The 26,958-nt window shown below is 47.2% G+C and overlaps 1 protein-coding gene and 2 long non-coding RNA genes across 9 annotated transcripts in view; 1 reads left to right on the top strand and 2 right to left on the bottom strand.

Moving 5' to 3' along the window:
* TENM2 (teneurin transmembrane protein 2) overlaps positions 1–26,958 on the top strand; it is an 892,554-nt gene that overhangs the window by 853,017 nt on the left and 12,579 nt on the right. For all 7 annotated transcript variants that reach the window (XM_032465127.1, XM_032465128.1, XM_032465131.1 and 4 more), the window contains 4 exons: positions 4,221–4,396; positions 5,745–5,980; positions 21,994–22,290; positions 23,981–25,595. In XM_032465127.1, the coding sequence (XP_032321018.1) occupies positions 4,221–4,396; positions 5,745–5,980; positions 21,994–22,290; positions 23,981–25,595 (2,324 nt within the window). The remainder of the gene's footprint in view (positions 1–4,220; positions 4,397–5,744; positions 5,981–21,993; positions 22,291–23,980; positions 25,596–26,958) is intronic.
* Positions 4,358–7,276, bottom strand: LOC116658997. The gene is made up of 4 exons (XR_004314255.1): positions 7,197–7,276; positions 6,653–6,732; positions 5,730–5,926; positions 4,358–5,313 (listed from the first exon to the last, which is right to left on the bottom strand). It is a non-coding gene; the product is annotated as an uncharacterized LOC116658997 (long non-coding RNA).
* LOC116658996 overlaps positions 7,952–26,958 on the bottom strand; it is a 35,942-nt gene continuing 16,935 nt past the window's right edge. The window contains exons 3-4 of the long non-coding RNA XR_004314254.1: positions 9,848–10,026; positions 7,952–8,801 (exon numbers count right to left, since the gene is read on the bottom strand). This is a non-coding gene — a long non-coding RNA (uncharacterized LOC116658996). The remainder of the gene's footprint in view (positions 8,802–9,847; positions 10,027–26,958) is intronic.

Genomic DNA, 26,958 nt, shown 5'->3' with positions numbered 1-26,958 from the left:
TCAGTGGATTGCCTTATCATTTTGTGGATGGTTTCCTTTGCTGTGCAAAAGTATTTTGGTTTGATGCTTTTGTGTCAAATCCAAAAAAAAAAAAAAAAAAAATCACCAAGACCAACGTCAAAGAGCTTACTACCTATGTATTCTTCTAAGAGCTTTATGGTTTCAGGTCTTATGTTCAAGTTTTTAATCCATTGGAGTTAATGTTGTGAGTGGTATAGGAGAGTGTTTCATTCTTTTGCGTGGGGCTGTCCCGTCTTCCCAGCACGACTTACTGAAGAGACCGTTCTTTGCCCCGTTGTGTATCTCAGCTCCTTTGTCGTAAGCTGACCGAACATGGATGTGTGGGTTTATTTCTGGACTCTCGATTCTATCCCATTGCTCTACGCGTCTCCTTCTGTTGCAGTACCACACTGCTTGAAATCACAGATCGTGATGCCTCCAGCTTTGCTATTCCTTCTTAAGATGGCTCTGGCTGTTTGGGTATCTGTGGTTCCATACAAAGTTTAGGAGTATTTGTTCTGCTTCTGTGAGGAATGCCATTGGAATTTTGATAGGAATTGCACTGAACCTGTAGATTGCTTTGGGGGGTCTGGACATGGTATCAATATTAATTCTTCCAATCCAGGAGCATGTAATAACTATTCATTTGTGTCGTCTTTGGTTTCTGTCATCAATGTTACAGTTTTCAGTATGCAGGTCTTTTACCTCCTTGGTTAAATTTATACCTAGGTATCTTATTCTTTTGATGCAATTATAAATTTTTTAAAATTTGTTTCTGGTTGTTGGTTATTAATATATAGAAAAGCAACAGATTTTTTTTTTTGTATATTGATTTTGTATCCTGCAACTTTACTGAATTTGTTTATTAGTTCTGACAGGGTTTTTTGGTGGTGTTTTTAGAGTTTTATGTACTTATGATGTCATCTACAAATAATGACAGTTTAACTTTTTTTTTTTCAGTTGAAGTACAGTCAGTTACAATGTGTTGATTTCTGGTGCACAGCACAGTGTCCCAGTCATGCATATACATACGTATATTTGTTTTCATATTTTTTCATTAAAAGTTATTACAAGATATTGAACATAGTTCCGTGTGCTATACACCAGAAATTATTTTAAATCTATTTTTATATATAGTGACAGTTTAACTTCTACCTTTTTAAATTTAGATGCCTTTTTTTCTTGCCCAGTTGCTCTGGGTTGGACTTTGAATACTTTGTTGAAAAAGGTGGCATCCTTTGTGTTGTTTCTGGTCTTAGAGGGACATTTTTCAGCCTTTTACCATTGAGTATGATGTTAGCTGTGGGCCTGTCATATACGGCCTTTATTATGTCAAGGTATGTTCCCTCTACACGCACTTTGTTGAGTGTTTTTCTCATAAATGGACGTTGAATTCTGTCAGAGGCTTTTTCTGCATCTCTTGGCAGGATCACATGGTTTGTCTCCTCCCTTTTGTTCCTGTGGTGTTTCACACTGACTGGCTGGCAGATGTGAACCACCCTTGCGTCCCTGGAATGAACCCTCCCTTGACCATGGTGTATGCGCCTTTTAACGTACTGTTGAATTTAGTCTGCTAATATTTTGTTGAGGATTTTTGATTTATGTGGAGAGATACTGGCTTTTAATTTTTTTTTTTTCTTGTGGTGTCCTTGTCTGGTTTTGGTATCAGGGTAATGCTGGCCTTGTAAAATGACTTTAGAGTATTTCCTCCTCTTTATTTTTCGGAAGGGTTGGTATTAATTCTTCCTTGAATGTTACTTAGTAGAACTCACCAGTGAAGCCGGGTGATCCTGGACTTTTGTTCGGTGGAAGCTTTTTGATTACCGGTTCAGTCTTCCTCCTAGTGATTAGTCTGTTCAGATTTTTTCATTTGTTCCTTATTCAATCCTGGTATGTTGTATGTTTCTAGAAATTGATCCACTTCTTCCATGTTGTCCATGTGTTGGTGCCTGATTGTTCACAGCACCCTTACGATCTTTATATTTTTGTGGGTAGCAACTGTCATTTTTTCCCTTTCATTTCACATTTTGTTTTTCTAGTTAAGTCTAGCTAAGGGTTTGTCAACTGACCAGCTCTTGGTCTCAGTGACCTCTTTGCTATTTTTTTTTCAGTTTTATTTAATTTACTTAAGTGCTCTTCCTTCTCTTAATTTTGGGCTTCATTTGTTCTCATTTTTAAATACTTTTGTTTCTGGTTATAAAACAGGAAAGTAAGGCACATTGGTTACGAATAATTCTTAAGACACAGGAACATACCACAAATGCAGGAAAACCACCCTTAACATTGGGACGTCTATATTGTCAGTTTCTTCTTCATATACTCATATTTTTAGCCTTACCGAAAGTACACTTTCTACTCAACAATATATGAATTTTTTTCAGGCCAATACTTAGCAGTCCACGCCATCAATTTGGACGGCTTCATAGGTTTCTACTCGATGCATAAATCGTCAGTTACTTACTGAATCTTTGGTCAGTGAGCCTTTAGGTGGTTCTGATTTGTTACTTGTAAGTAACATCATGACACTGCTGTTTGAGAGGTAGTTTAATAGCGAAGAAGGCATGAGGGAGCCCCTTTGGCTGGGAGGTAGGTCCTGTGTCTTGTCTGTGTTGCTAGTGGCACCACCAGCAAGGTTTTCTGCCTCGTGCCCCGGGCAGCTGACGGGGGGGGGGGGGGGGGCAGAGTCGGGCCCCCGAGCTTGCTGGGTTCCTGCTCACACTCGGCTCCTCTTCCTCACTGCCTTTGCTCAGCTGGCCTCTCAGCTTACTGTGGTTCCACTCTGCAGAGCTCAGCTCTTTCCAGTTCACCTCAGGAGCAAATCTCCTCCCATCACTGAAAGTCCTGAGCCAGGTCTGCAGTCCTTTATTCCAGAAACATTTCCCAAACACACACCCTGCACATCTGCTTTTGTTGTCCTGGGCACGGAGTGACAAAGTCCAGCAGTTCTGTTTACAGAAACCTTTCTACCCTCGTATCCTGTACAGGCTTCTGAAGTCTTCATCGCTCCAAACCTGCCAGCCTTGTCCCTGCGCAGATTGGGGGGGGGGGTCACACCCCAGATGTTGAGCAGCTCTTCCTCGTTTCTAACCCTGAAAGCAAAACGCGTTCCTCGCTCTGCTGTCCTCCCTTCTCCAGTAACAAGAAGTCTCACCTGGTCTCACTCAAGGTCCTCCACACACAGCCCTTGGAGAGAGGTTCTTTCTCTTTCCTAGGGCAGAAGGAGGGCCAGGCTTCTGAATCCAAAGCATCTTCCAGGGTGCAGACATGTTCCAGCAAGAGGAACAGGAGGGCTTCTTGCTAAAGGAGGTGGAAAAAATAAATACACGCACTGTCAGAGTACAGACGACACCTGCTACAGAAAGGAGGAGGGCTTGCTTGCAGGCTGCAGAACTTGATCACTGGTGTGTACTGAGACCTGGGTGCTGAGGACAACAGAGGCCAAGTGAGTCATTAGGAAAACGGTCAGAGACGGCTGCACGGAGCCATGGTTGGTTCGAGGCCACAGGACCTGAGGAATGGTTACAGGCGGCCAGACTGCTGAGCTTGCGCCATGGCGCGGAGGTGGCATTTGGCCCAGGCTGAGTGAGTGTGGAAGACCGAGAGCATGGGTGGTCTCAAATGCCAGGTTTTCATTTGACTGAGCAGCCACTGGGGAAACGGTACGGTTAGTTCAGCAGAGAAGCGACATAAGGAAAGCGATCACTTTTAGGAAGGTTAACTTCGTGGCTCCGTGGAACACATACGCGAAGTGACGAGCGTTGAGTAGCTTGCGCTCACCGACTTGGGGAGGTAAAGAGGGTCGCCGTTTCTCTGGGCAGGGTGCAGGGGTTTTTGTACTGAAGTGTAGTTGATTTACAGTGTTGTGTTAACTTCAGGTGTACAGCACAGTGACTCAGGAATACAGATACTCGCCATCTGCCGGTGGACGCTCAGCTTGTTTCCCTGTTTCCTGTTGTCAGTGGTGGTGCCGTGTGCATTGAGAGGGTTTCTCCATCATATGGGAACTCAATTTTTGCCTTTTAATGAATCTCCATAGTGGCTGCATCCATTTACACTCCCCAGGTGGAGGCTTTGATGACTGTGACAGGGGCCTCGGCGTGCTGCCACCTCCCAGTGCCTCTCCTTCTGTGGCCCTGTGAGTCTGTCCCATGTGTGGCGCCGAGGGTTGAGGAAGCCTCTAGTCCCAGTAGCTGCTTCTAACCAGTGTGTCTCTTCTCCAGTTATGACCACGAGGGCCGCCTGACCAATGTGACACGCCCCACAGGGGTGGTGACCAGCCTGCACCGGGAAATGGAGAAATCCATCACCATTGACATCGAGAACTCCAACCGTGACGATGATGTCACCGTCATCACCAACCTGTCCTCGGTGGAGGCTTCCTACACAGTGGTGCAAGGTAAGCCCGGGGGCGGGGCGCTTGGGCCCGGACTGCGGAGTTGCACTTCACGAAGATACCTGCATGTCCCTGTCTGCAAGCAACCTGCCGTGCTGTGCTGGGGGGGGGGGTGGGGAGGGGAGTCTGTTACATGTTTACCTGAAACTGTCAATCACAGGTTGTTTACCTCTTTGCACCCTGGCCCCATTCTGAGTCTCTTCATGCCCTTCTGTGATGAGACAGTCATCCTGCAGTCACTGGGGTCTCAAAGGTTTCTGACCGCCCCCATGGTTACTGATCGGCATGACGTACATTCCAGGAGAAGCACGGGGGCTGGCAAGAAAAGGACTTGTGCAGATTAGGTTTCCTTTTAATTAAGATAGAATGTCAGTGGGCCAGCCCATCGTCAGAGGCTAAAAGTGTCCTCTCAGTAGATAAATGGTGACATTTCTGGACTGTTAGCCCACGACAGAGCCTGTTTCAATGACTCTATTTCTGCTCTGCCAGATGATTAATGATGTAGATGTTTGTCTTTCTGCACGACGGCTGCAGTCACAGGAGTGACAGGTACACACGGGCTCACAACCCCAAAAGCCAGCAAATCTGAGGCCAGACCAGCTGGGCTCCTTTGCCTGATCAGGAAGCAGCCTACCTGTAACAGGCGTCTCTGCCTCACCCTTCCTGGAACTTTTCGAGAAAGGGGAAAAAAAGGTCAGAATTCTGACCGACTACTGTAGAGTCCATTTGGGAAGAAGATAAGCACGTGTTATCAGCACCCAATGGCTCCGTCTACCTCGTGCTGTTTGAGTCTTCAGATGATTTCTCTTGAGTGGAGGTGGCATCCTGGTAGAGACAGACACATGACAGGCAGGAAGGTTGCTTTTTCTGTTTCTTTTCTTGAAGCACCCAACCAAGACTGGATTTGCAGTGGAGCTGACCTGTGGGAGACCATCAACTGCAGGTTAGATGGTGGGCAAGAGGCAAAAAATAATATTAAGTAGGTTTTTCTTTTTTCCCCATTTCAGCTAAAACGTCTATATGTTAAAAATCAGAGATTTGATTGACACAAACTGTGTAGGCAGTAGACATCTTTATCTGTTTAAATGCACTATTAATAGTCTTCAGTGAGTAAAAGAAAAATATCACAGCATAATTATTTCTGGAGTGCCACATATTAATAATGTTTTTCTTTCCACGGATCAGTAGCATCTCTGCTGCACACCTTAACATTGTACGTGTGCTAATTGAAGGCAGCCTTAGACTGACAGCTGCAGAGCACCATGGAAACCTACAAAAATAGGGGTTCTGTTCTCTTATGACTAACAGCGTAGATAATTTATTTCCCTCTCCCCACCTTCCATGTCTTCAGATCAAGTGAGGAACAGCTACCAGCTCTGTAATAACGGTACCCTGAGGGTGATATATGCCAATGGGATGGGTGTCAGCTTCCACAGCGAGCCCCACGTCCTGGCGGGCACCATCACCCCCACCATCGGGCGCTGCAACATCTCTCTGCCCATGGAGAACGGCCTGAACTCCATTGAGTGGCGCCTAAGGAAGGAACAGATTAAAGGCAAAGTCACCGTCTTTGGCAGGAAACTCCGGGTAAGTAGTTCTACCCAACTTGTTGCCACAGGGTAGGAGGGGGCCACACGCTTTCCTCAGGCGCTGAGGCAACCTCCCGGTTCCCGAGCCACCATCGCTCCTTTCTTCCCAGGAGGAGACACGTGAGTCCTGTCCCTCTGGGACTCAGACCTCGGGGAGAACGTTCTCCATTTCCGAGGACCGGAAAAAGTGGGGATTTACCTTAAACTCTATCTAACTAGCGCTCCCTTTGGGCTTCCTTTCACGCGTACCATCTCCCTCAGCCTGCACTGTTTGACCAGCTTGGCCAATCAGTGGGTGCCCATGCCTACTGTGTGCTGGGCGACTTGCTGAATACTAGAAGAATGAGAGTTTTATCACACTCACACACTCAAGGTGTTGACAGTCCAGTAGAGGATATAAACTCAGGACAATCAATGGGTTCAGTGAGAAGATAGAGGAACACCCAGGGCTTGACGGCATCCCAGAAGAGGGGCTCTCATCCAGCCTGCGGGGGGTCAGGGAAGGCTTCCCAGGAGGAAGCAGCAAGCAAGCTGTAGCAGGACGTTTTAACCAACCCTAGCTTTCCCAGACTAGGTCACTTACCCACAAGTGAAGTGACATCTTTTAAAACCAATATACAACGTTTATGATGCAAGCACTGTGTTACATGCTTTTCTTGTATCATCTTACCTTCAGCAGCCCTGTGGGGGTAGGCATTCTTAGCTCCGTTGTTCAGTTGAGGAAACAGAGTCTCTGAGGAGCTAAATAACCTGCTCGGGGGCAAAATGGCAAAGCCAGGACTCAGCACCAGTTCCATCTTCCTGTCAGGCTCGCTGACCAGGATTCTTAACCACCAGCCCTCATACCTTCCTGACTAGATCGACAGTCATCCGTGTGGCGCCGAGAGGGGCTGCGAGTCTTACCGCCATGCTAACCCGTGCCCCAGGGGAGGATCCTAGGGCTCCTGGTCTTCATCAGACTCAGCACCCATCTGATGACCAGCTAGCTCCCTCCTAGGATCCAGGTGCTGTGCAATGCACTGGAGCTACAAGGTGCGCCAAACAGCATCCCTGCCCGCCTGCTGCTTAGCTTATGGGGCCGGGGTGGGGGGGGCAGCACCCAATAAGAAGTAAATTAATAAAATCATTGAGCTGGTCACCAGGAAAACAGTAAACTATGCACTACGGCAGGGTTTAACAAAATCCTTTGGAATCCCCGAGAGTAGAAGGCTTACCGTCAACGGAACTTTTGCCGTGGCATTGGACTGAAATGCAGCCCGGGTGACCTCCATGCAGAGCCAGGCCACTCCGTATTCCGATTCCGCCTTTGTCTAGTTGGAGTTTAATTCTCCACATGAGGTTATCAGCAGTCTCGCGTGTTTTTCTTCCTCTGCTGGTATCTGCAAAGTTTGCAAACTGCCGTGTCTTCCTAAAGACAAAAATGAAATGAGATTAGCAGCTAAATCCTTAATGAGTGGATTTCAGGGCTGCGTAATTGATTGATTTTTGATACACTGCACGGTGCAACTTGATTATTAAGTAGCAGCCGTGCCTTTTTTCTGATAAATCAGTGAGGCACTTTGACTAAGTTTTCAAAATAAAGATAAATGTGGCCCTCAAATAAAATGGCTATAATCCCAACTCTGAATATTAAAAAATCTTAGTAATGGTGCTTGTGGTAATTAGCAGAAGTTAGGCAGGCACGTCTCATAACTGAATTTCTGCCAGGGTTAGATTTGCTGGCATCGTGTTTATGCAAATCGAAACACAGCTTTATCTATCAACACCTCAACATTTAATTGTCTGCTGTTAGTTCCTGTAACAATAATCACATATCCATTTAGCTCTCGTAAATGAAAATCACTATGAGATTATAACAGGTTGAGTGGACTGAAAATGTAATTTGAAAATGAGGGAGAAAGCCTGGAATTTATTTGCATCTCATTTTTTTTAATTCAATTCATAAATTGTTTAGTGAATGAAATAAAAGTACCTCCTGGAAATTGCAGGGGCGCAGTTGGAGGAAGGGACAGCGCAGTGTCACGTGGGTTCAGTCACCCGGGGCGCATCCTTTCCGTCAGCTGCTTCCTGAGCTCATGGCGGGGACGTTTCAGCCCCTAAACCGAAGGTGGCCATCGGGCGTACTGTCACATGGGGCCTGAAATTTTTCATTTATTCAAAAGATACTCACTACTGGAATGGACTCTTTGGGGACCCTTACCTTTTTGTAAGTGTCGGCTTCCCCGTGTGCTGTCTAGTTTTATTTTCTCTTCAGTTTACGTCTCTTCTGTATGGGGGCTGCAAATTAAACCAGTATTTCACATTAAAAAAAAAAAAAGATGTTTTCTAAGTGCCAACTGTATGTCAAGCAGTGTGGAATGAGCAGGCTCAAGGGAGGGAATGAAAACTAATTCCGAGCCGGAGAGGAACTGACAGTCCAGTGGAGAAGACATGTAAAGTGTGTGCTGTGTGCTGTGAGCTGTAACAGAGGCCAAGATCCCAGGGGAAGGGGTGCGTCCCTGTGTCAGTCAGGAGAGGGTGGGCTGTGATAGGTGAACAAATGTTAACAAATAAGCCCCGAAATCAGGGGCGCAGTGAGCACGACTGGCCGTGGCAGGCATCATGGCCATTCCCCCGGGGAGAACACAAGGGGGTGGCTCCAACTTACCTGCAAGGAGATCTGGTGACCCCGGAGCAGGGTCTCTGCCATCTGGATCGGGGCTGAGGGTTGCTTCACAGAAGAGTTGGCATCGGTTGTACAGAGCAGTAGGGATTGGCCAGGCAAAGCTATCGGCGAGGGGCGATCAGACAGACAAGGAGCAAGCTGGTCAGGGCAGCACCTGGAAGGGAATTTTACGAGGCTGGTGTTTGTTTATCCTGAGGACGGTGGGGACGGCTAGCTGTTCCAGGGTTCTATTAGTAGAGTGATGTGCTGGGGTTTGTTATGTTGGAACGAGCTCTCGGGTGTAGAGGAGGTAGCTCAGAAGGGGACAGGATGGGAGGGGAGGGACGGCACGGGGGCTGTGGCAGGAAGCCAAACAAGAAACTAAAGCACGAGCAGAGAGGGAGGTCTGAGAGCTACTGAGCCCACACAATTAACGGCAGTTAGCAGGGTTGCTGTGTCATGCCCCCCCTTTTTAAGGAGCCCTTTCTGTGAGCATACAGACTGGGAAGCCAAGGAGCCCTCCGGACTTCAGGGGCTGGCCTGCTGGGCTGTGTGAAGGAGAGAGGCTGGAAACTGAACACCAACACAGAGATGTGAGATTCCGGCAGCCCTGGCCCTGCCTCTTGGAATGGGGAAGAAATGGGATGAACTTTAAAGTGCGACCACTGAGCCGGAACCATGTTGCTTACCACCCCCCGCCCCCGCCCCCGCCCAGTGGCTGGCAGGGGATTTGGAGAGCTCTATGATGCAGTAACTGAGGGTTTCACGCATTGAAGCAAATACCTGACTTTTCCTGGGGACTAGCAAAGTCCCGGGAGCAGCCCTGGCGCTCAGAGAGGACCAGAAACCCCAGTGGCGCTATCCCAGCAGAACAGTGCCCAGTGAAACGCTAACCCATCTCGGTCCTCCTTCTTCCATCAACCCAGCCGGGGGCACCTCTTAGGTAAGGAACTTGTCAGCAGCTCTTAGCTAAAGGCTGGTGAAATGTGAGACGGTGGATGGATGGACCACAGCCACCGTCTTCCACCAAAAAGCTTCATGATGCTTGGGCAAAATCTGGAGTGACTGTCCCTGCCCATACTCACTGTGGGCAAGGTTTTCAGTGCAGTGTGCCTCCCAGGGATTTCTCAAGGAATCGCGTTTGAAAGTCTTCCTCCTTCCTGCCCTCACACCTCCCACCCTGCCCTTCACAAGCGTCATGAAGCTGCTGCAGTAGGGTACCTGGAAGCTCCAGGAGCGCAAGGTCCGTCTCACTGCTTCTCCCCGGTGATGGTGCCATGTGATGGGCGCTCAGACAGCGGGTGACAAAGGAGGATACGGCGACCATGGCCCCTCAGAAGGATCCCCCTTGGAAGGTGCTTAGGGCAAAAATGCCTTTGTGTCTGTCAGGAATCTTTCCCCTGCAAGAGACAGAAAGTACACTCAAATTAGCTCAATAAAAAGGCCATGCACTGTCTTTGCCGAGCGGGCCCCGCGAGAGAGGAGCCAGCCCTAGGGACTTCACAGGCTCGGATGGTATCATCGGGTTGACATCTTCCTCTCAGGCCCCGTCCATCTCTTAGCAATGTTCCTCTTGACTCTTAGCCTAATTTACTCCTATGTTCGACTGGTGACCTCCTCACCCTGGGGAGTCAGGCGGAGTCAGGCAGACTTGGCTAAAGATGACTCCAGGTTGCCACCAGTTCAGCTTAGTGAGCCCAGAGGGAAGAGGGAGGGCTCGCCTGCAGAATTCAAAAGTAAAATCCCTTGGAAGAACTATGAGTGACCTGGTACAGATGGAGTGGCACTCCCATCCCCAGGCCGGTCATTGGCTGGGTCCCATGTGGATGCATGTGTCTTGTGATGGATATCTCAGCAAGACCGCCTAGATGGGGACACCTTAGAGAAAGGGGGTGCTGCACCCCAAGAAGGTAGAGATGGTTAAATCACTCACACACACACACACACCCAGACATATTCTTCAGTCCATCCCTCCAAAAGCCTGATTTAATCACAAAGCAAATCTCCAGCCCTGAGGCTCTGTTAATGCATTCATGCCCCCTCCCCTCCAGCAAGGCTTTTTTCTAGACTTTTAGAAGAGAGAACTGAAATCAACTCCTCCTATTCAGATTTAAAACTCCTGCTCTTTCCTAAAGTGGGTTTAGTGCACGATTCTCTCTGCTGAAGAAGGCATACAGCCACCCTCTGGGGCATTTCCTCCCAATCATGATGTACACAGAGGTTGCAAAAGCAAGAAACAGCTACATGTGTAGGTAGCAGAACAAAAGAAAAATTGCTTCCAAGATAATCTTCCATCATGATATTGGTATTAGTGTTATTAGTATTCTGAGAAGAAGTGGGAGTTAGTAATTTTGTTTTGGTTTCCATATAATTAATATGACATTGCAATTACACGTTGGCTTGTGTTACTCTTACTTTTGTGGCAAATGACAGTGACACAGCAGCAAGGTGGGAGGCAGACGTGCCTGTGTGCCTGCGAACACACGCATGTGAACTCAGTTCTGCACGGTGCCCACTCAAGTCTGTCTGTTCACAGAAGCAGTCATCACAAAAGCCTGAATTCTATCAGCCCCGCCTGCCACACACATTCATTCCGCACCAACTGATACTTTATTTTTTCAAACACCTATTATGTTCCTGGCACTGTACTAGGCACTGAGGGTCTAGTCTTGAGAAGACAAGACCCTGAATTACGAGAAGTGCCTGTGCAGGCAGAACTTGCTACAAATTTAGTATTACCTTAAATAATATGTCATTAGAAGGGTAAGCCTCTGCAAACACGTTCAACAACGTGTCCCCCAAGCACATGTGATTTTTGGATGACTTGCTGTTTTGAATGGTGCAGTGGAAAAGTGGAAAGACCCTCATGGAGCTTGTGCTGTAGCAAGGGGAAACAGTTAATAATCAAATAAACCACAAATAATATGAAGAGATTGCGATGCGTGCTCTGAAGGAAAAAAATGCAGCTGAGATACCAAGGAATATCTGATCTAGGTTAGGCTGTGCTAAGATAATGACATTTGGGCTGAGAACTGAATGAAGAGTAGGAATTTTCCAGGCAAGGAATGGGAGGAAAGCCTTCTGTGCTAGGGTTCCAGCATACGCAAAGGCCCTGAGGCAGAAGAAACTGTTGCTTATATCCTCAGCAGAAAGCTAGCCAGTGTGGCTGGAGCAAACTAGCTGGGGGTGGTGAGGTCAAGGGATCAGGGCCTTATTGGTGCTGGTAAAAAAAAAAAAAAAAAAAAAAAGCCCTCCCCGGATTTACCCACTGTTGAATGCAGTGGAGCATTCATCTGCAGGATGGGACTGTCTTCCTTTCTTTTTTAGAGCTTAGCAGACATGCAACATACTTGACCATTCCGGTCATCTGGGTGGAGCCTCCATAGCAGACCCCTGTCCTCCCTGCCACATCCCGACCAACAGACCACCTGCCTCTACTAGACTAGCCCACAGCATCCAAAGGGATGCTCTCTGCCTGCGCGGGGCCCTTGTTACCACCCCACCGGAATGTTCTGCCTTGTCCCCTGCCTTCACCTCTGAAGTCTCAGTCATACACTGCACCCCGGTGAGGCAGCACTTCCTCTGGGAAACCATCCTTGTCGGCCCAGCTCTGGCTCCTTGTCCCTCCTCCGATCCCACAGTGCCTTCCCTGTGTTGACTCTCACGACCACACTCGTGATTTTCATTGTTGGTTCCTGTGTCTTTATCCTCCTCTGACCCGCGAGTTCCTGAGAGCAGGAGCCCCAACTGTCCTGCTCTATTTTATGTGCTCATCATAGTCACGAGCACACAGTAGGTGCTCAATGTTGAATGAATGAATGAATGTGATTTTTAAAATCCGCTCCCTCTGACCTCTGCTAATTCCAGCTCTCGAGAGCCCTCCCAGAATGATTCAGATTACTCTTTGGGAAAAAGGAAGCCTGTCGGATATGGGGGGGGTCCGGCTCCCATTTTCTCCTCTCAGTAATTTTTACGTTAGCACCTTACTCATCAGAGCTGCCAGGGTTCTTATACTCGGTCTTACTCAACCCCTATTTTCCCAAATGTCTGCTGAGCACCAAGCACTTTTCCAAAATAACAGCGATACTAAGAAAAGGAAGGTAAAGCCTCTGCCCACCAGAAGCTCACGGGCCATTACAGATAAGGAACCGGGGGGATGCCCGGTGACGGCACTGCTCTGTGACAACAAAGCTAATCAGCGGCAAAACCGCAGCTGAGATTCGGGGCTTTCTACCTTCCCACCTCGCCGCCACCCAAAACAGCAGGTCATCCAAAAGTAATGTTTGCCGGGGGAATACATTATTTAATGTGTTTGCAGAGGCTTACCCTTCTAATTATGCATTATTTAAGCTAATATTAAATTTACAGCGAGTTGTTCTGTCTGCACCAGCACTGATCCCAGCATAGCATGGGGTCTTGTTACGTGGGGGCTGGGGAGAGCTGCTTTTTTACATCCCAGAGGACAGACCCAGAGAGGAAATGAAGATGTCACCCAGGCCAGGCGTCTCCTCCGGGTGGGTGAATTAACTCAGTTCTCCAAGGCAGGAGTTCTACTTGTTAACACTGCCAGACATCTGGGGAGAATCTCTTGCCCTCCCTTCCTAATCTCTCCTGGGTTTCCCAGACTCAGAGCGGGATGGGCAAAGGGTTCTGCTGTAAGTCTAACTGGAGTCTCTCCTGCTGTGCCACAGTGCCATTTCCGGGAGGGGATCCAGCCCAGTGTTAATTTCCTCACTTCACCAGCTCCCGGCACTGCCTCCCAGGCTATGCTAGAGTCACCAGTCAAAGGCCCAGCAGGGCCATTTTGACGACAGCGTTTCCTTTTCTCAGGGCTTTTTACGAGCCTCCCTGTGACAGGCGTGTGCTTTGTGAGATCAAAACATTCTGGAGGGAGATGCCACAGGGGAAAGTACTTCCCAAAGTCTGCCCTCCGCAAAAATAAAAACCATGCTAAGTAGCTGAGTTTTATTAACTGGGGAAGCCAGGCTGAGGAAAATGCCCGATAATTAAAAATAATGGCTTCCTTACAAACACAAAATTGTATTAATTTAACAACGGGCTTCTCTATCACTGAACACCTACCGAGCTGGCTGGGAAGGGAACTGTGCCGCTCCTGGCAGTGAAAATAATTCAAAACAACTTTTATGTTCTCCAGGAAGCCTCGAGGTTAATTTAAATATTGTTAGATGGGTAATTTAATTCGGAATAAGAGAACAGTGAGGCTAAATTAAAGCTCCTGCACACAGTAAAGTCGGGGGGGGGGGGGGGCGGGCACGCCTGTCAGACCCTCCAAGACCTCCCACCCCACAGCCGAAGCACCTCCTCTCCAGTCCAGGCATCCTCACAATTAAAGATATTTGATGAGATTACATGACTGGCCTGAACTCCTTAACTCAGCTTCCAGTGAATTTATCATATTTAATTATTAGAAGGATTGGGCATTTTTATAGAAATTACACATTTCAGAAGTTAACTGAGTGACATCAGCAAGATGGAAACATAGGCCACTCCTGACTTTGCGCCACCCTCACGAGCACAAACAACAACTCTTCGTGGACAAGGCGCCCCTGAGAGACTCCTAGAACAGGGGGGTGAGGCTGCCGTGACCCCCACCCCGCACCACAGAGATCGAGACAGATCCCACCAGAAGGGTGGTCACTGATCGCACTGCCCCTGCCCCAGGCCGGCACAGCCCACCAGTGGGAAGAGAGCTCAGGGGGGATGTCTGGAGCCCCCCACCCCAGCCCCAGCATTGTGGGTGGCTTCGTGAGGGCTGCTACTCCTCTGTCGCCCTGCAGGGACTGCAGGGGAGATCCATGGGACTCAACCACTGGGAATCTGATTGTGATGGAGAAAGGGAGAGGGGCTTGTAAGCCGCACTCGGATCTCGGCAGATGGAGCTCCTCCCTGCAGCCCCAAGGAGTAATCGCAACCCGCAGCTTTTGTCAGCTGCAGAACTGAGTCCATCAGACCAGGGAACTGGGCGGGGCGCAAGTCGGCCGGTCTCAGGTCCTCAAACGAGGCATCTGACCAGCCCTGGAGCCTGATCGGCCCACTCCCCGCTCCAAGGCCTGGGAGCTGAGTTGCAGCCCAGGATGGCTCAAGCCAGGAGGTGGGCAGGCAGAGCTGATCTCCCCCAGAGCAGAGTCAGCGCCCGGCATGGAGGGTTCCCCTGAGGTGCCCAGACAGGGGGAGTTCATTCACAGCCCCATTGCTACTAAGTGTAGCTCTCAGCCCCTCCCAACCACAAAGCCTGTTCAGAAAACTGGGGAGATGCCTCAAGAGGACCCTCCCCTCCCGACCCAGGCAGGATTGCCGACCATAGGCCTGTGGCTGCTGAGTGTGGCCCCCCGCCCCGACAGGCCAGGAGGGCCGACGGGGGCATCCGAAGGCCATGTGGTCCAGCAAGCTCAAGCAGAGAGGTGGGCAGGCAGAGCTGACAGCCTGCAGAGGCAGAGCCTGTGGCCTCCCTGGCCAGGGAACTTGGGGAAAGGGTTGGTGTGAGTCAAGACCAGAGACAAAGAGCCTTACAAAGCCTGGAGCTAGTTCTCCCGCTGCGCCCAAGCAGGGAAGCTACTTCACAGCCCCGCTGCTTGCTGACTGCGGGCGTCAGCCCACCTGGCCGGGGAGCCTAACCAGAGCACGAGGGGAGCTGAGCATCCCGTGCCACCGCCCTGTGCACAGCAGCACTTGACCAGAGAGCACAGTCCAGGCTTCTCCCCTCTGCAGAGCAAAACCAGTGGCCCTGTCTGGCATATCAGGGGGACTGAGGGAATTCAGTGTATACTCTTCCCAGATTCAAGTCCCAGAACAACAAACCACGCAGGCCCATTCTGATGCCCCGCAAGGGCAAGGAAGCTCCCTACTGCTGAGTGTAGCACCCAGTCCCAATGGTCTGGTAAGCCTGACCAGCGAACCCAGGCAACCACGGAGCCCATCCTACAGCCTCACTTGGGCAGGGAACCAAGCCAACAGTCCTAGCCAACTGTTCTCAGCCAGCAGCACACCCTCCCACCCCTGCCCTCAGAGCTCAGGTAGTTGCATTGCCACAAAATAGACCCTGATAACAAATACCACCCTCTGAAGAATTTAGCAGCAGACACACCCAGAAGCCAAAACTGAGCCAACTGGTAGATCTGTCTCTACCAAAGCAAACCTGTAAATTCTACGAGACCACTTACTCAAATGCACAGACACCAATGTAAGGAATGAAGGATCATGAAAAATCAGGGAAATATGACACTAGCAAAGGAAACAGAGAGGGTCTTCAATAACTGATCCTACTTAAGTGAAGACCTATGAACTGTCAGCCAAATAGTCCTCTTAAGGAATTTAAGTGAGCTGCAAGGACACACAGACAATCAAACAAAACTAGGAAAACAATTCATGAACATAATAAGTTGAACAAAAATAGAAATGATGAAAAAATTCTACAGCTGAAAAAAACAATAACTAAACTGAAGAATTCAACATAGAGCTCCAAAAGGAGACTCAATACAGACTTAAAAACCAGCAACCTGGAAAATAGGACAGTTGAAATTATCCAGAGGAGCAAAAAAAAGAGAAAAAAAAAAGGAAAACAATGATGAAAGCCTTTGCACTTAAGAGACACAACCAAAAAAAAAAAAAAAAAGAATATTTGCATTATGAGAATACCAAAGAGAAAGAAAAAGCAACAGAAAGTATATTTAAAGCAATAATGGCTGAAATCTTCCCAAACCAGAAAAGAGAAATGGACATCCAGATCCATGAGGCCCAAAGGACCCCAAAATAGTTTGAACCCAAACAAGGCTACACCAAGACACAATATAATTAAAATTGTCAAATGACAAAAGATAAAGTTGAGAGCACCAGGACAAAAGAGGAGCGTTACATACAAGGTAACTCCCCTGAGACTACCAGAGGGTTTCTCAGCAGAAACTCTTCTGGCCAGGAGAGAATGGGATGATATATTCAAAATATTAAAAGAAAAAAAAAAAACCCTGTAAACCAAGAATTCTGTATCTAGAAAGCTGTCCTTCAGAAATGAAGGATAAAGGCTCATGAACAAAAGGAAGGAAGGGTGTTACCACCATTAGACCCACCTTACAAAAAATGGTAAAGAAAATTATTTGAGTAGAAGTAAAAAGACACTAACATAATAAAAACAAAGAAAGTAGCATAAAACTCACTTTTAACGGTAAACATAGTCAAAGCTAGATTATGTACTATGATAAGAGTGGTACATAATTCACTTACACTCTAGTTGTAAGTTTAAAAACAAACAATAAAAATAATCATAACTACTATAATCTGTTATTAGTTACATATTACTAAAATATGTAAACTGTAACATTAATATCTAAAGTGTGAGAAAGAAAAGCATAAATTTAAGGAATTATACTAAAGTTAAGTTGTTATGAGTTTAAAATAGAATGTTATAATTTTAAGGTATTTTATGAAAGCCTCATAGTAACCACAAGGGAAAAACCTGTAGTAACTGCACAAAAGAAAATGATAAAGAAGTCAAAGAACACTGGTACCAAATGACCTCAAGACACACAGAAAAAAGACAGCAGGATATGAAAAAAGGAACAATGTATCTTTTTTTAAAGCCAGAAAATGATGAACAAAATGGCAATAGTAAGTCCTTACCTATCGATAATTACTTTAAATGTAAAGATTAAACTCTCCAATTAAAAGACACACAAAGGCTGAATGGATTTAAAAAACAAAAAAACCAAGATCCAACAATATGCTGCCTTATATGATACTCAGTTTAGCCTTAAAGATATGCATAGCCTGAGAGTGAAGGGATGGAAAAAGATATTTCAAGCAAATAGTAATCCCCTCAAAAAGCAGGGATAGTTATATTATATCAAGCAAAAGAGACTTGAAACTAAAAATGGTAAAAAGAAACAGAAGATCATCATATACTATGGGGGAAGGGTATATAGCTCAGTGGTAGAGTTCGTGCCTAGCACACACAAGGTCCTGGGTTCAATCCCCAGTTCCCCTATTAAGAAAATAAACTTAAAAATTACCCCAAAAAAATTGAAATAAAGGAGAAAAAGCCATACTTAAAAAAAAAAAAAGATCATCATATACTGATAAAGAGGTTGGTCATCTATTGAAAAGATATAACAATTATAAATATTTACACACCCCACACTGAAGCATTTAAATATATAAAACAACAACAGCTAAAAAGAGAAATAAATAGCAATACAATAGTAGCTGGGAACTTTAATATCCCACTGTCAACAATGGATAGCTCATTCAGACACAGAATCAATAAGGAGACAGCAGATTTGAACAACACTAAAGCTAAAACAGACCTAACAGACGTAGACATAACGTGCTATCTGACAACAGCAGAATACACATTCTTCAAGTGCACATGGAACGTTTTCTAAGATAAACCATATGCTGAGCCACTAAACAACTCTTAGTAAATTCAAGAAGACAGACATCATAGCAGGTGTCTTCTCTGACCACAGTGGTCTGAAACTAGAAATCAGTAACAGGAGGAAAACCAGAAAATTTACAAATGCACAGAGATTTTAAAATACTCTCCTTAACAGCCAATGGATCAAAAACAAATTAAAGAGGAAATTAAAAAGTCTCTTGAGACAAATGGAAATGGAAATACAATATACCAAACCTCATGGGATGCAGCAAAAGCAGTGTTAAGAGTGAAGTTCACAGCAACAAACACCTACAGTAGGAGCAAGAAAGATTCCAGAGAAACAAACTAACTCTATGCCTTAACAAACTAGAAAAAGAACAAACTGAGCCCAAGGTTACCAGAAGGAAGGAAATAGGGAAAAGAAGAAATAAATAAAATACAGAACAGGAAAACAATAGATAATATAAAACAAACTCATAGTTGGTTCTTTAAAAAGATCAACAAAACTGACAAACCCTTAGGTACACCAACCAAGAAAAAAAAGAGCAGAGACCCAAATCCACAAAATTATAAATGAAGAAGGAAAAGTTACAACTTATACTACAGAAATACAAAGAATCGTAGGAGGCTCCTCTAAACAACCATACAGCAACAGACTGAATAACCTAAAAGAAATGGAAGAATTGTTAGAAACATTCAAGTTGCCAAGACTGCATCACTAAGAAATAGAAAATCTGAACAGACCAGTTACTCAGAAGGACAGTGAATCCGTAATCAAAAACCTCCCAATGAAGACAATCTCAAGACCAGATGGCTTCACTGGTGTATTTTCCCAAACATTTTAAGAAGAATTAACACCAATCCTTCTTAAACTCTTCCAAAAACAAAAAAATCATAGGAGGGAACACTTCCCCGAAGCTCGTTTTTACAAGGCCAGCATTACCCTGATACGAAAACCAAAAAAAGGACACTATCAAAAAAACAACAAAAAAAACAAAAAAACTACAGACCAATATCCCTGATGAATATATGCAGAAATTCTCAGTAAAACAGCGGCAAAGCAGATTCAGCAGCACATTAAAAGGGCCATGCACCACGATCAAGTGGGACTTGTCCCTGGGATGCAAGTGTGGTGCAACATGTGCAGAGTAATTAGTGTGATACACCACGTTAACAGAACAAAAGGAAAAGCGTGTATGCAGAAAAAGCATTTAAGAGAATTCAACTCCTGTCTTTAATAAAAACTCTTAACAAATTAGATACAGACAGAACATACCTCAACATAATAAAGGTCATGATATAACAAGCCCATAGCTACGTCATAATCAACAGTAAAAGGTTGAAAGCTTTTCCCATAAGATCAGGATCAAGACAAGGGTGCCCATTCTCACCACTCCTATTCAACATAGTCCTGGAAGTTCCAGCCAGAGCAGCCAGGCAAGAAAAATAAATAAAGATATCAGAACTGGAAAGGAAGAAATGAAATTGTCTCTCTTTGCAGATGACATGATTATATACATAGAAAATCCTAAAAACTCAACCAGAAAACGGTTAGATCTAATCAACAAATTTTGTAAGGGTGCAGGATACAGAATTAACATTAAAAAAATCAGTGTTTCTATACATACACTCACAGGTGATCTGAAAAAGAAATGGAGAAAAAGATACTATTTGCAGTAGCACCAAAACTATTAATATACTTAGGAATAAATTTAATAAGGAGGTAGAAGATTCCTACTTTGAAAAATACAAGACACTGATAAAAGAAATTGAAGACAGAAATAAACAAACAGAAAGGTGTCCCAGTTTCATGGATTGGAAGAACTACGATTGTTAAAATGTCAATACTACCAAAATTGAATCTACAGATTCAATTCCATCCCTATTAAGATTCCAGTGGCATTTTTTACAGAAGTAGAAAAAAACTTTTTTAATTTCTATGGAACCATAAAAGACCCTGATGGCCAAAGAACTCCTAAGAAACAGTAACAACACAGAAGGCATCACACTTCCTGGTTTCAAGCTATACTATTAAGTCATCACAACAGTATGGCACTGGCGTAGAAACAGACACATGGATCAATGGAATAGAATGGAGTAAGTTCAAGCTTATATGGCCAACTGTACTTGACAGAGGTGCCAAGAGTACTCAGTGGAGAAAAGACAATCTCTTCAATGAACGGTGTTGTGAAAACTGGATATTCACATGTAAAAGAATGAAGCCTAGACCCCTACCTCAGACCACTCATAAATAGTAACCTGAAACGGATTAAGGACATACGTGTAAGGCTTGAAATGGAGCGCCAGTGCTCACATCCACATTCCACCTAAGGAAAAGAGGAAAGTGGGAAGAACAAAGGGTTCCTACCTCTGAGCTGAGTCTGCTCTCTCCAAGGTCCCAGAAGACCCAGCCAGCAACTACCACTTAAATCACTTTAGCCACCCAGGTCTCCAGGGGAAGCTGTGAGATGCAGCTCTTTGCCAGGGTGCGATGCTGTTCCCCAGCGTACGGGTGTCGCTCTGTCACATCAGAGTTACTCCCTGTCTCCTCTAACGCGGCCATGTGGAGCCCTCAAGGGCTCCAGCAATGCCTGACAGCCTCTTCATTGTCTGACACATCTCAGGGCACTCAGTGCACACACAACACAGGAAACAGTACAGCTAGTTTGGTCTAACTGGTTAAAGTCTGAAGACCGAAGTTGCAGACCAACCCTACCACCTCATTGCTGTGTGACCTTGAGCTAGTGTTTAACCTCTGTTCCGGGTTCAGTCCCCTCATTTATGAGCATCAGCTTAGACAGTGGATGCAAACTGCCTAACACAGGGCCCCTGTAGACTAGCCCTCAGCACATGTTAGTTACTATTACCAGCATCACCGTCGTCACCACCATCATCGCTATTGCTAAGTGCTATCAGATTATTAGGGTAAAGGGAGGAAGTACCCGCCGTCTCTCACATTCCTTCCCTCTGCATGTTCACACCTTCCCTTGCCATCAGCAGTCTCCCCAGGGGTGTCTGGATTTGCAGCCAGTTATGTTCAGAGAACCTGGGCTGAATCAGCCTTATTTCATTCACTTCCCACCACCCACTCGGGGCTAGCTGAATCTCCAGGGCCCATCTCCTTTCCCCCACCCAGAGTCTTGTCTCTCAGTTGTTCTGCCTTCTGGGACAGGCTCTCTTCTCTGATCAGATCAACTTCTAAATAAATATTAAATTATATTTGGTTGTGTTCCATTATTCCTTTCAAATCTAAGGAAATCAGTTCCTACCTTTGTTGGAATTCCTCAGCCCAGCTGAGATCACCTCACTGATGTCTTGCATCCTTGACAAGGGCAAGATTTTTCTCTAGATGGGAGAGGTAAAGGAGTTCACATTGGAAAGAGGGTTTGTACTCCCAGGTCTTTGTAAAACATAAATTTCTAAGACCTACTCATCTTCCTTTTTCTTGAGGTTTCTAAAGAAATCTTGGCACTACTCTTACAGATCATTAGCTACTCATTAGCCGATGGCGTGCCCAAAAGGGTTGTAAGTGTGCAAATATACAAATTCTCTTGCCCTCCAGGGGTGGCCAGGCAGGACAGTCAACCCCAGGGTCCAAGGCTATTGTGTATGGCTATGTAATGTGTGCACTGCACAGTTTTCACCATTCACGCTATCTACAACATGATGGCAACCTGGTAATTGCACAGTGCACAGCCTACCCAACTGCCCATGGCAGCCATGCCCAGATCAGTCACCTCCAATCAGAAGCAGCCTCATTTCTGTATTCTAGGGCACCCTACAAGTATTGCCATTTTCTACATGTATTACCATTTTCTATGTGATGGACAGTTTAGTAAGTAACTAAAGTAACTTCAAGGTTATTTCTTCTTTTAACACACACACACACGCCCGGGCCATGCCAGCCATGTCCCTGAGAAGCCTGAGCTAACATGCCCCAGTGATGTCTTTTCAAAACAAGCCCATTGTGTTTTCCTAGGTCCATGGAAGAAATCTCTTGTCCATTGACTATGACCGGAATATTCGGACAGAAAAGATCTATGATGATCACCGGAAGTTCACCCTGAGGATCATTTACGACCAGGTGGGCCGCCCCTTCCTCTGGCTCCCCAGCAGCGGGCTGGCGGCCGTCAACGTCTCCTACTTCTTCAACGGGCGCCTGGCCGGCCTGCAGCGTGGGGCCATGAGCGAGAGGACGGACATCGACAAGCAAGGCCGGATCGTGTCCCGCATGTTCGCCGACGGCAAAGTGTGGAGCTACTCCTACCTCGATAAGGTGGGTGCACGGGCCACCCCCGCTCAGCTGGGGCGCCCTCATTCACGCTGCCCTTCCTAAGATGACCTGATGCCTTTGCCGTAAGACATTTTAACATCTTTACTTAGACCCTCCAAGGTGCTCCCACCCTCTGGGAGGGGGGGAAATCCGAAGGAAAATGTTATTCGTAGCTAAGCATTGCTACCATTAAAAGCAAAAAAAAAAAAAAAAAAAAGCTAGACACTCAGTGATGGCAAAAAGGATGGACTGTCTGATTTGATTCCAAAAAAAAAAAAAAAAAAAAACCAGTGCTATTAAAGCAGACAGAATCATCCCACTGGCAGGACAGCTAATCATTCCTTATGAATTGGAAATACAGTGATTCATTTCTGCCTTGCCTGAAATTAAGCCGTCAGGGTAGGGAATTCTGCTTAAAACTCAAGCACACAGAGCAACACCCTCCTGCTTGGCCTACTGGCTGAACCAACCAGCAGATTCTCTCTGCATAACTCCCTGCATCTGCAAATCACATTCAGGTGGAAAAGGTCAGGTTGGCGCAGCAGTAAAAAGAGGTCCCTTCGGGGTACAGGCCGAGACTTTTAAAGGCTGCCCTGGTCATCTAGCCATTTTAGCCAGGGGCTGCTCAGCCTGGGCCCCTCACCTGGACTCACCTCCACACAAGGCCATTTCCATTTCTTCCTTTCTTGCCTCCTCGTGACAGCGGTCACTTGCCGACAGAGCTGCTAAGAGGGGCTGCTGTCCCTCTGGTCCCTCCTCAATACTGTTCTCATTGTGCCATAAAATACTAGAATGGTTGACCAGGGGAGGCAAGGCTCGCCCCATGGCCTCAAGTTTGAAGCCATTTTTTCCCCCAAAGAATCAATGACTGGGTTACTGAATCTTTTCAGTAGCTTCTAGATGGAGGGTGTGCTTTGTCTTTAGATTTATTCAGGGGTGCCCAAAACATGGTACGTATCCCACATCTGTCCCCTGCTGGGCCAGCAGCAGTCATTTCTAACCAACCTCAGGATTCCTTGTTATCCCGGAGGCAAACTCAGTGCCTCGCAGCTCAGGCCCTCAAACCCCTTACTACTCAAAGTACGGTCCAAGCACACTTTTGAGGGTGGAGCCAAGATGGCGGAGAAGAGGGACTCACAGCTTGCCCTCTCCCACAAATACACCAAGAATCACGTCTACAGACCCACTGAATCGCACGGGATGCCTACTGAACTCTGGCAGAGGGTCTCATGTCAACATACAGGATTCTCACAAAATCCAATTAACAAGTTCACACTGTACAGCACAGGGAACCGTATTCAATATCTTGTAGTCACCCACGGTGAAGAAGAATATGACAACGAATATACGTTATGTTCATGTATGACTGAACTACTGTGCTGTACACTAGAAATCGATACACTGTAAACTGACTATACTTCCATTAAAAAAAAAAAAATCTGCCTTTTAACAAGATCCCTGGGTATTTCGCAAGCCCGTTAAAGTTTGGGAAGCATTGCTCTTAAGTAGCCACCGTGACCCCACTGAGCAGCCTGCCTGAGGAGGTTAGCTCACCTGTAATCTCTGGTCTAGACTACCGCAGCTTTCATGACTTCTGAATTGACATTTGCAGACATGGAATAAATTCTGTCCGTTTGAGTGCTTGGTCCTAAGCAACCAACTCATGTATTCCCTCCCCCTTTCCTTTCTCCAGTCCATGGTCCTCCTGCTTCAGAGTCAGCGTCAGTACATATTCGAGTATGACTCCTCTGAACGCCTCCACGCCGTCACCATGCCCAGCGTCGCCCGGCACAGCATGTCCACCCACACCTCCATTGGCTACATCCGCAACACTTACAACCCGCCGGAAAGCAACGCGTCGGTCATCTTTGACTACAGTGACGATGGCCGCATCCTAAAGACGTCCTTCTTGGGCACTGGGCGCCAGGTATTCTACAAGTATGGGAAACTCTCCAAGCTGTCGGAGATTGTCTACGACAGCACTGCCATCACTTTTGGGTATGATGAGACCACCGGTGTTTTGAAGATGGTCAGCCTCCAAAGTGGGGGCTTCTCCTGCACCATCAGATACCGGAAGATCGGCCCACTTGTGGACAAGCAGATCTACAGGTTCTCCGAGGAAGGCATGGTCAACGCCAGGTTTGAATACACCTATCACGACAACAGCTTCCGGATCGCAAGCATCAAGCCAGTCATCAGCGAGACCCCCCTCCCCGTGGACCTCTACCGCTATGACGAGATTTCCGGCAAGGTGGAGCACTTCGGCAAGTTTGGAGTCATCTATTACGACATCAACCAGATCATCACCACTGCCGTGATGACCCTCAGCAAGCACTTCGACACCCACGGGCGGATCAAGGAAGTGCAGTACGAGATGTTCCGGTCCCTCATGTACTGGATGACGGTGCAGTATGACAGCATGGGGCGGGTGATCAAGAGGGAGCTCAAGCTGGGGCCCTACGCCAACACCACCAAGTACACCTACGACTACGACGGGGACGGGCAGCTCCAGAGCGTGGCCGTCAACGACCGCCCCACCTGGCGCTACAGCTACGACCTCAACGGGAACCTCCACTTGCTGAACCCGGGGAACAGCGTGCGCCTCATGCCCCTGCGCTACGACCTCCGGGACCGGATCACCAGGCTCGGCGACGTGCAGTACAGAATCGACGACGACGGCTACCTGTGCCAGCGAGGGGCCGACATCTTTGAGTACAACTCCAAGGGCCTCCTCACGAGGGCCTACAACAAGGCCAGCGGCTGGAGCGTCCAGTACCGCTACGACGGCGTGGGGCGGCGGGCTTCCTACAAGACCAACCTGGGCCACCACCTGCAGTACTTCTACTCCGACCTCCACAACCCGACCCGCATCACCCATGTCTACAATCACTCCAACTCGGAGATAACGTCGCTCTACTACGACCTCCAGGGTCACCTGTTTGCCATGGAGAGCAGCAGTGGGGAGGAGTACTACGTGGCCTCGGACAACACGGGGACCCCCCTGGCCGTGTTCAGCATTAACGGCCTCATGGTCAAGCAGCTGCAGTACACCGCCTACGGGGAGGTCTACCATGACTCCAACCCCGACTTCCAGGTGGTCATCGGCTTCCACGGGGGGCTCTACGACCCCCTGACCAAGCTGGTCCACTTCACACAGCGCGACTACGACGTGCTGGCAGGACGATGGACCTCTCCGGACTATACCATGTGGAAAAACGTGGGCAAGGAGCCGGCCCCTTTTAACCTCTATATGTTCAAGAGCAACAATCCTCTCAGCAATGAGCTGGATTTGAAGAACTACGTGACAGGTGAGGACTCTGCCACCCTGGGTGGGCAGGGGCTCCCTGTGGGGGGGGGGGGTTGTCCTGGAGGATGGTCGGGAACTTCAAAAGAAGGTCTTGCCTCTGATGCCGGGAGACTCCCAGAGGGCTGTATACACTGGCAGTACACGATCAGAGCAGTCATGAGGTCTACTAGAACATGTCCTGACCATTTTCAAGTCCATCCAGCTGACACAGCTTTTATAAGAGCCCTTCCTACCCCCAAAGAGGAAAACAGCTCTTAGGAAGGGGAAAGAATGGGACGCTGGTCTCAGAAATACCTGGCTCAAATTCTGTTTATAAGCCAGAGGACCTTAGGCTAGTTGTCCAACACCTCTGAGCTCTGGTTTCCTTCTCTGCAAAAGGGCACTGACAGAATCATCCCATAGAGGGATGGTAAGAAGTAAATGAACTTCGGTAGGTAAAGTCTAGTGCCTGGCACTCAGACGTCGCAAGAGGCTGTCTGCTCGTGTTATTCACGTCATCACTGCCAGCGAAGCAATGAATTAGCATAGGGACTGAGGTGACTGAGACGCGGTTCCTGACCTCACAGGCAGGCTGGCGAGATACAAGTAACCAATGATAATGCGAAGCAGAGTGAAGTCTGTGCCACCGCGTAAGCGTTTGTTCAGCTGCTTATTCAACAAGCATTTATAGGGCAGCAGCATGCTCCATTCTGGGGACACAGTGCTAAACAAGGCAAACACTCTTCTCTCAAAGGGGTGTGTGTCTGTAGTACACGTGCAGATGACTTCAGATTTGAACATTCTGACGTTAGCACAGAAGGGCCCCACGTCAAACTGAGCCTGAAGGATGAAGGGGATCTTGGTTGGCAGAACTGAGCTCAAGGCTGAAGAAAAACTATGAGCAAAAGTCAAAAGGACATAGGAAGCTTAGAGAGGGGTGTGGATAGAGGAGCCAAGAAGGGCAAATCATCTACTTCCTCGTGATATGTGAGAGGTTGGTAAAATGAGGGCCCCTATCCATCCATCTGCCGCATCTCTCTCCATCCACCTATCCATCCATCCATTCACCTATTCAACGAATATTTTCATCGGACATATAAGAACTCGAGATGCAGTGGAGAGCAAGATAAAGTCCTTATCCTCAGGGAAATAAGCAAGGAAATCTGGATGGATGGATGGAAGGAAGGAAGGAAAGAGACCAACTTTCAGCAAGGAATCCAGGGTCATCTCACCTGTCCATGCACTGTAGAGGAGTAACAATGGGGACCCCAATTCCAAGGCCCCCCAAGTTCCAGGAAATTCATAGCTCTTGGGGGCCAGGGAAGCATGAAGCCCAGAGTCCCTACCCTCAGGTGACCCAGGAGCACTCACCCATCGCCAAGATA

This window comes from Camelus ferus, chromosome 22, assembly GCF_009834535.1.
Source record: "Camelus ferus isolate YT-003-E chromosome 22, BCGSAC_Cfer_1.0, whole genome shotgun sequence".
Taxonomy (NCBI): Eukaryota; Metazoa; Chordata; class Mammalia; order Artiodactyla; family Camelidae; genus Camelus; species Camelus ferus.
The sequence above is the reverse complement of the archived record's forward strand: the minus strand, read 5'-3'. Positions and strand labels throughout refer to the sequence as shown.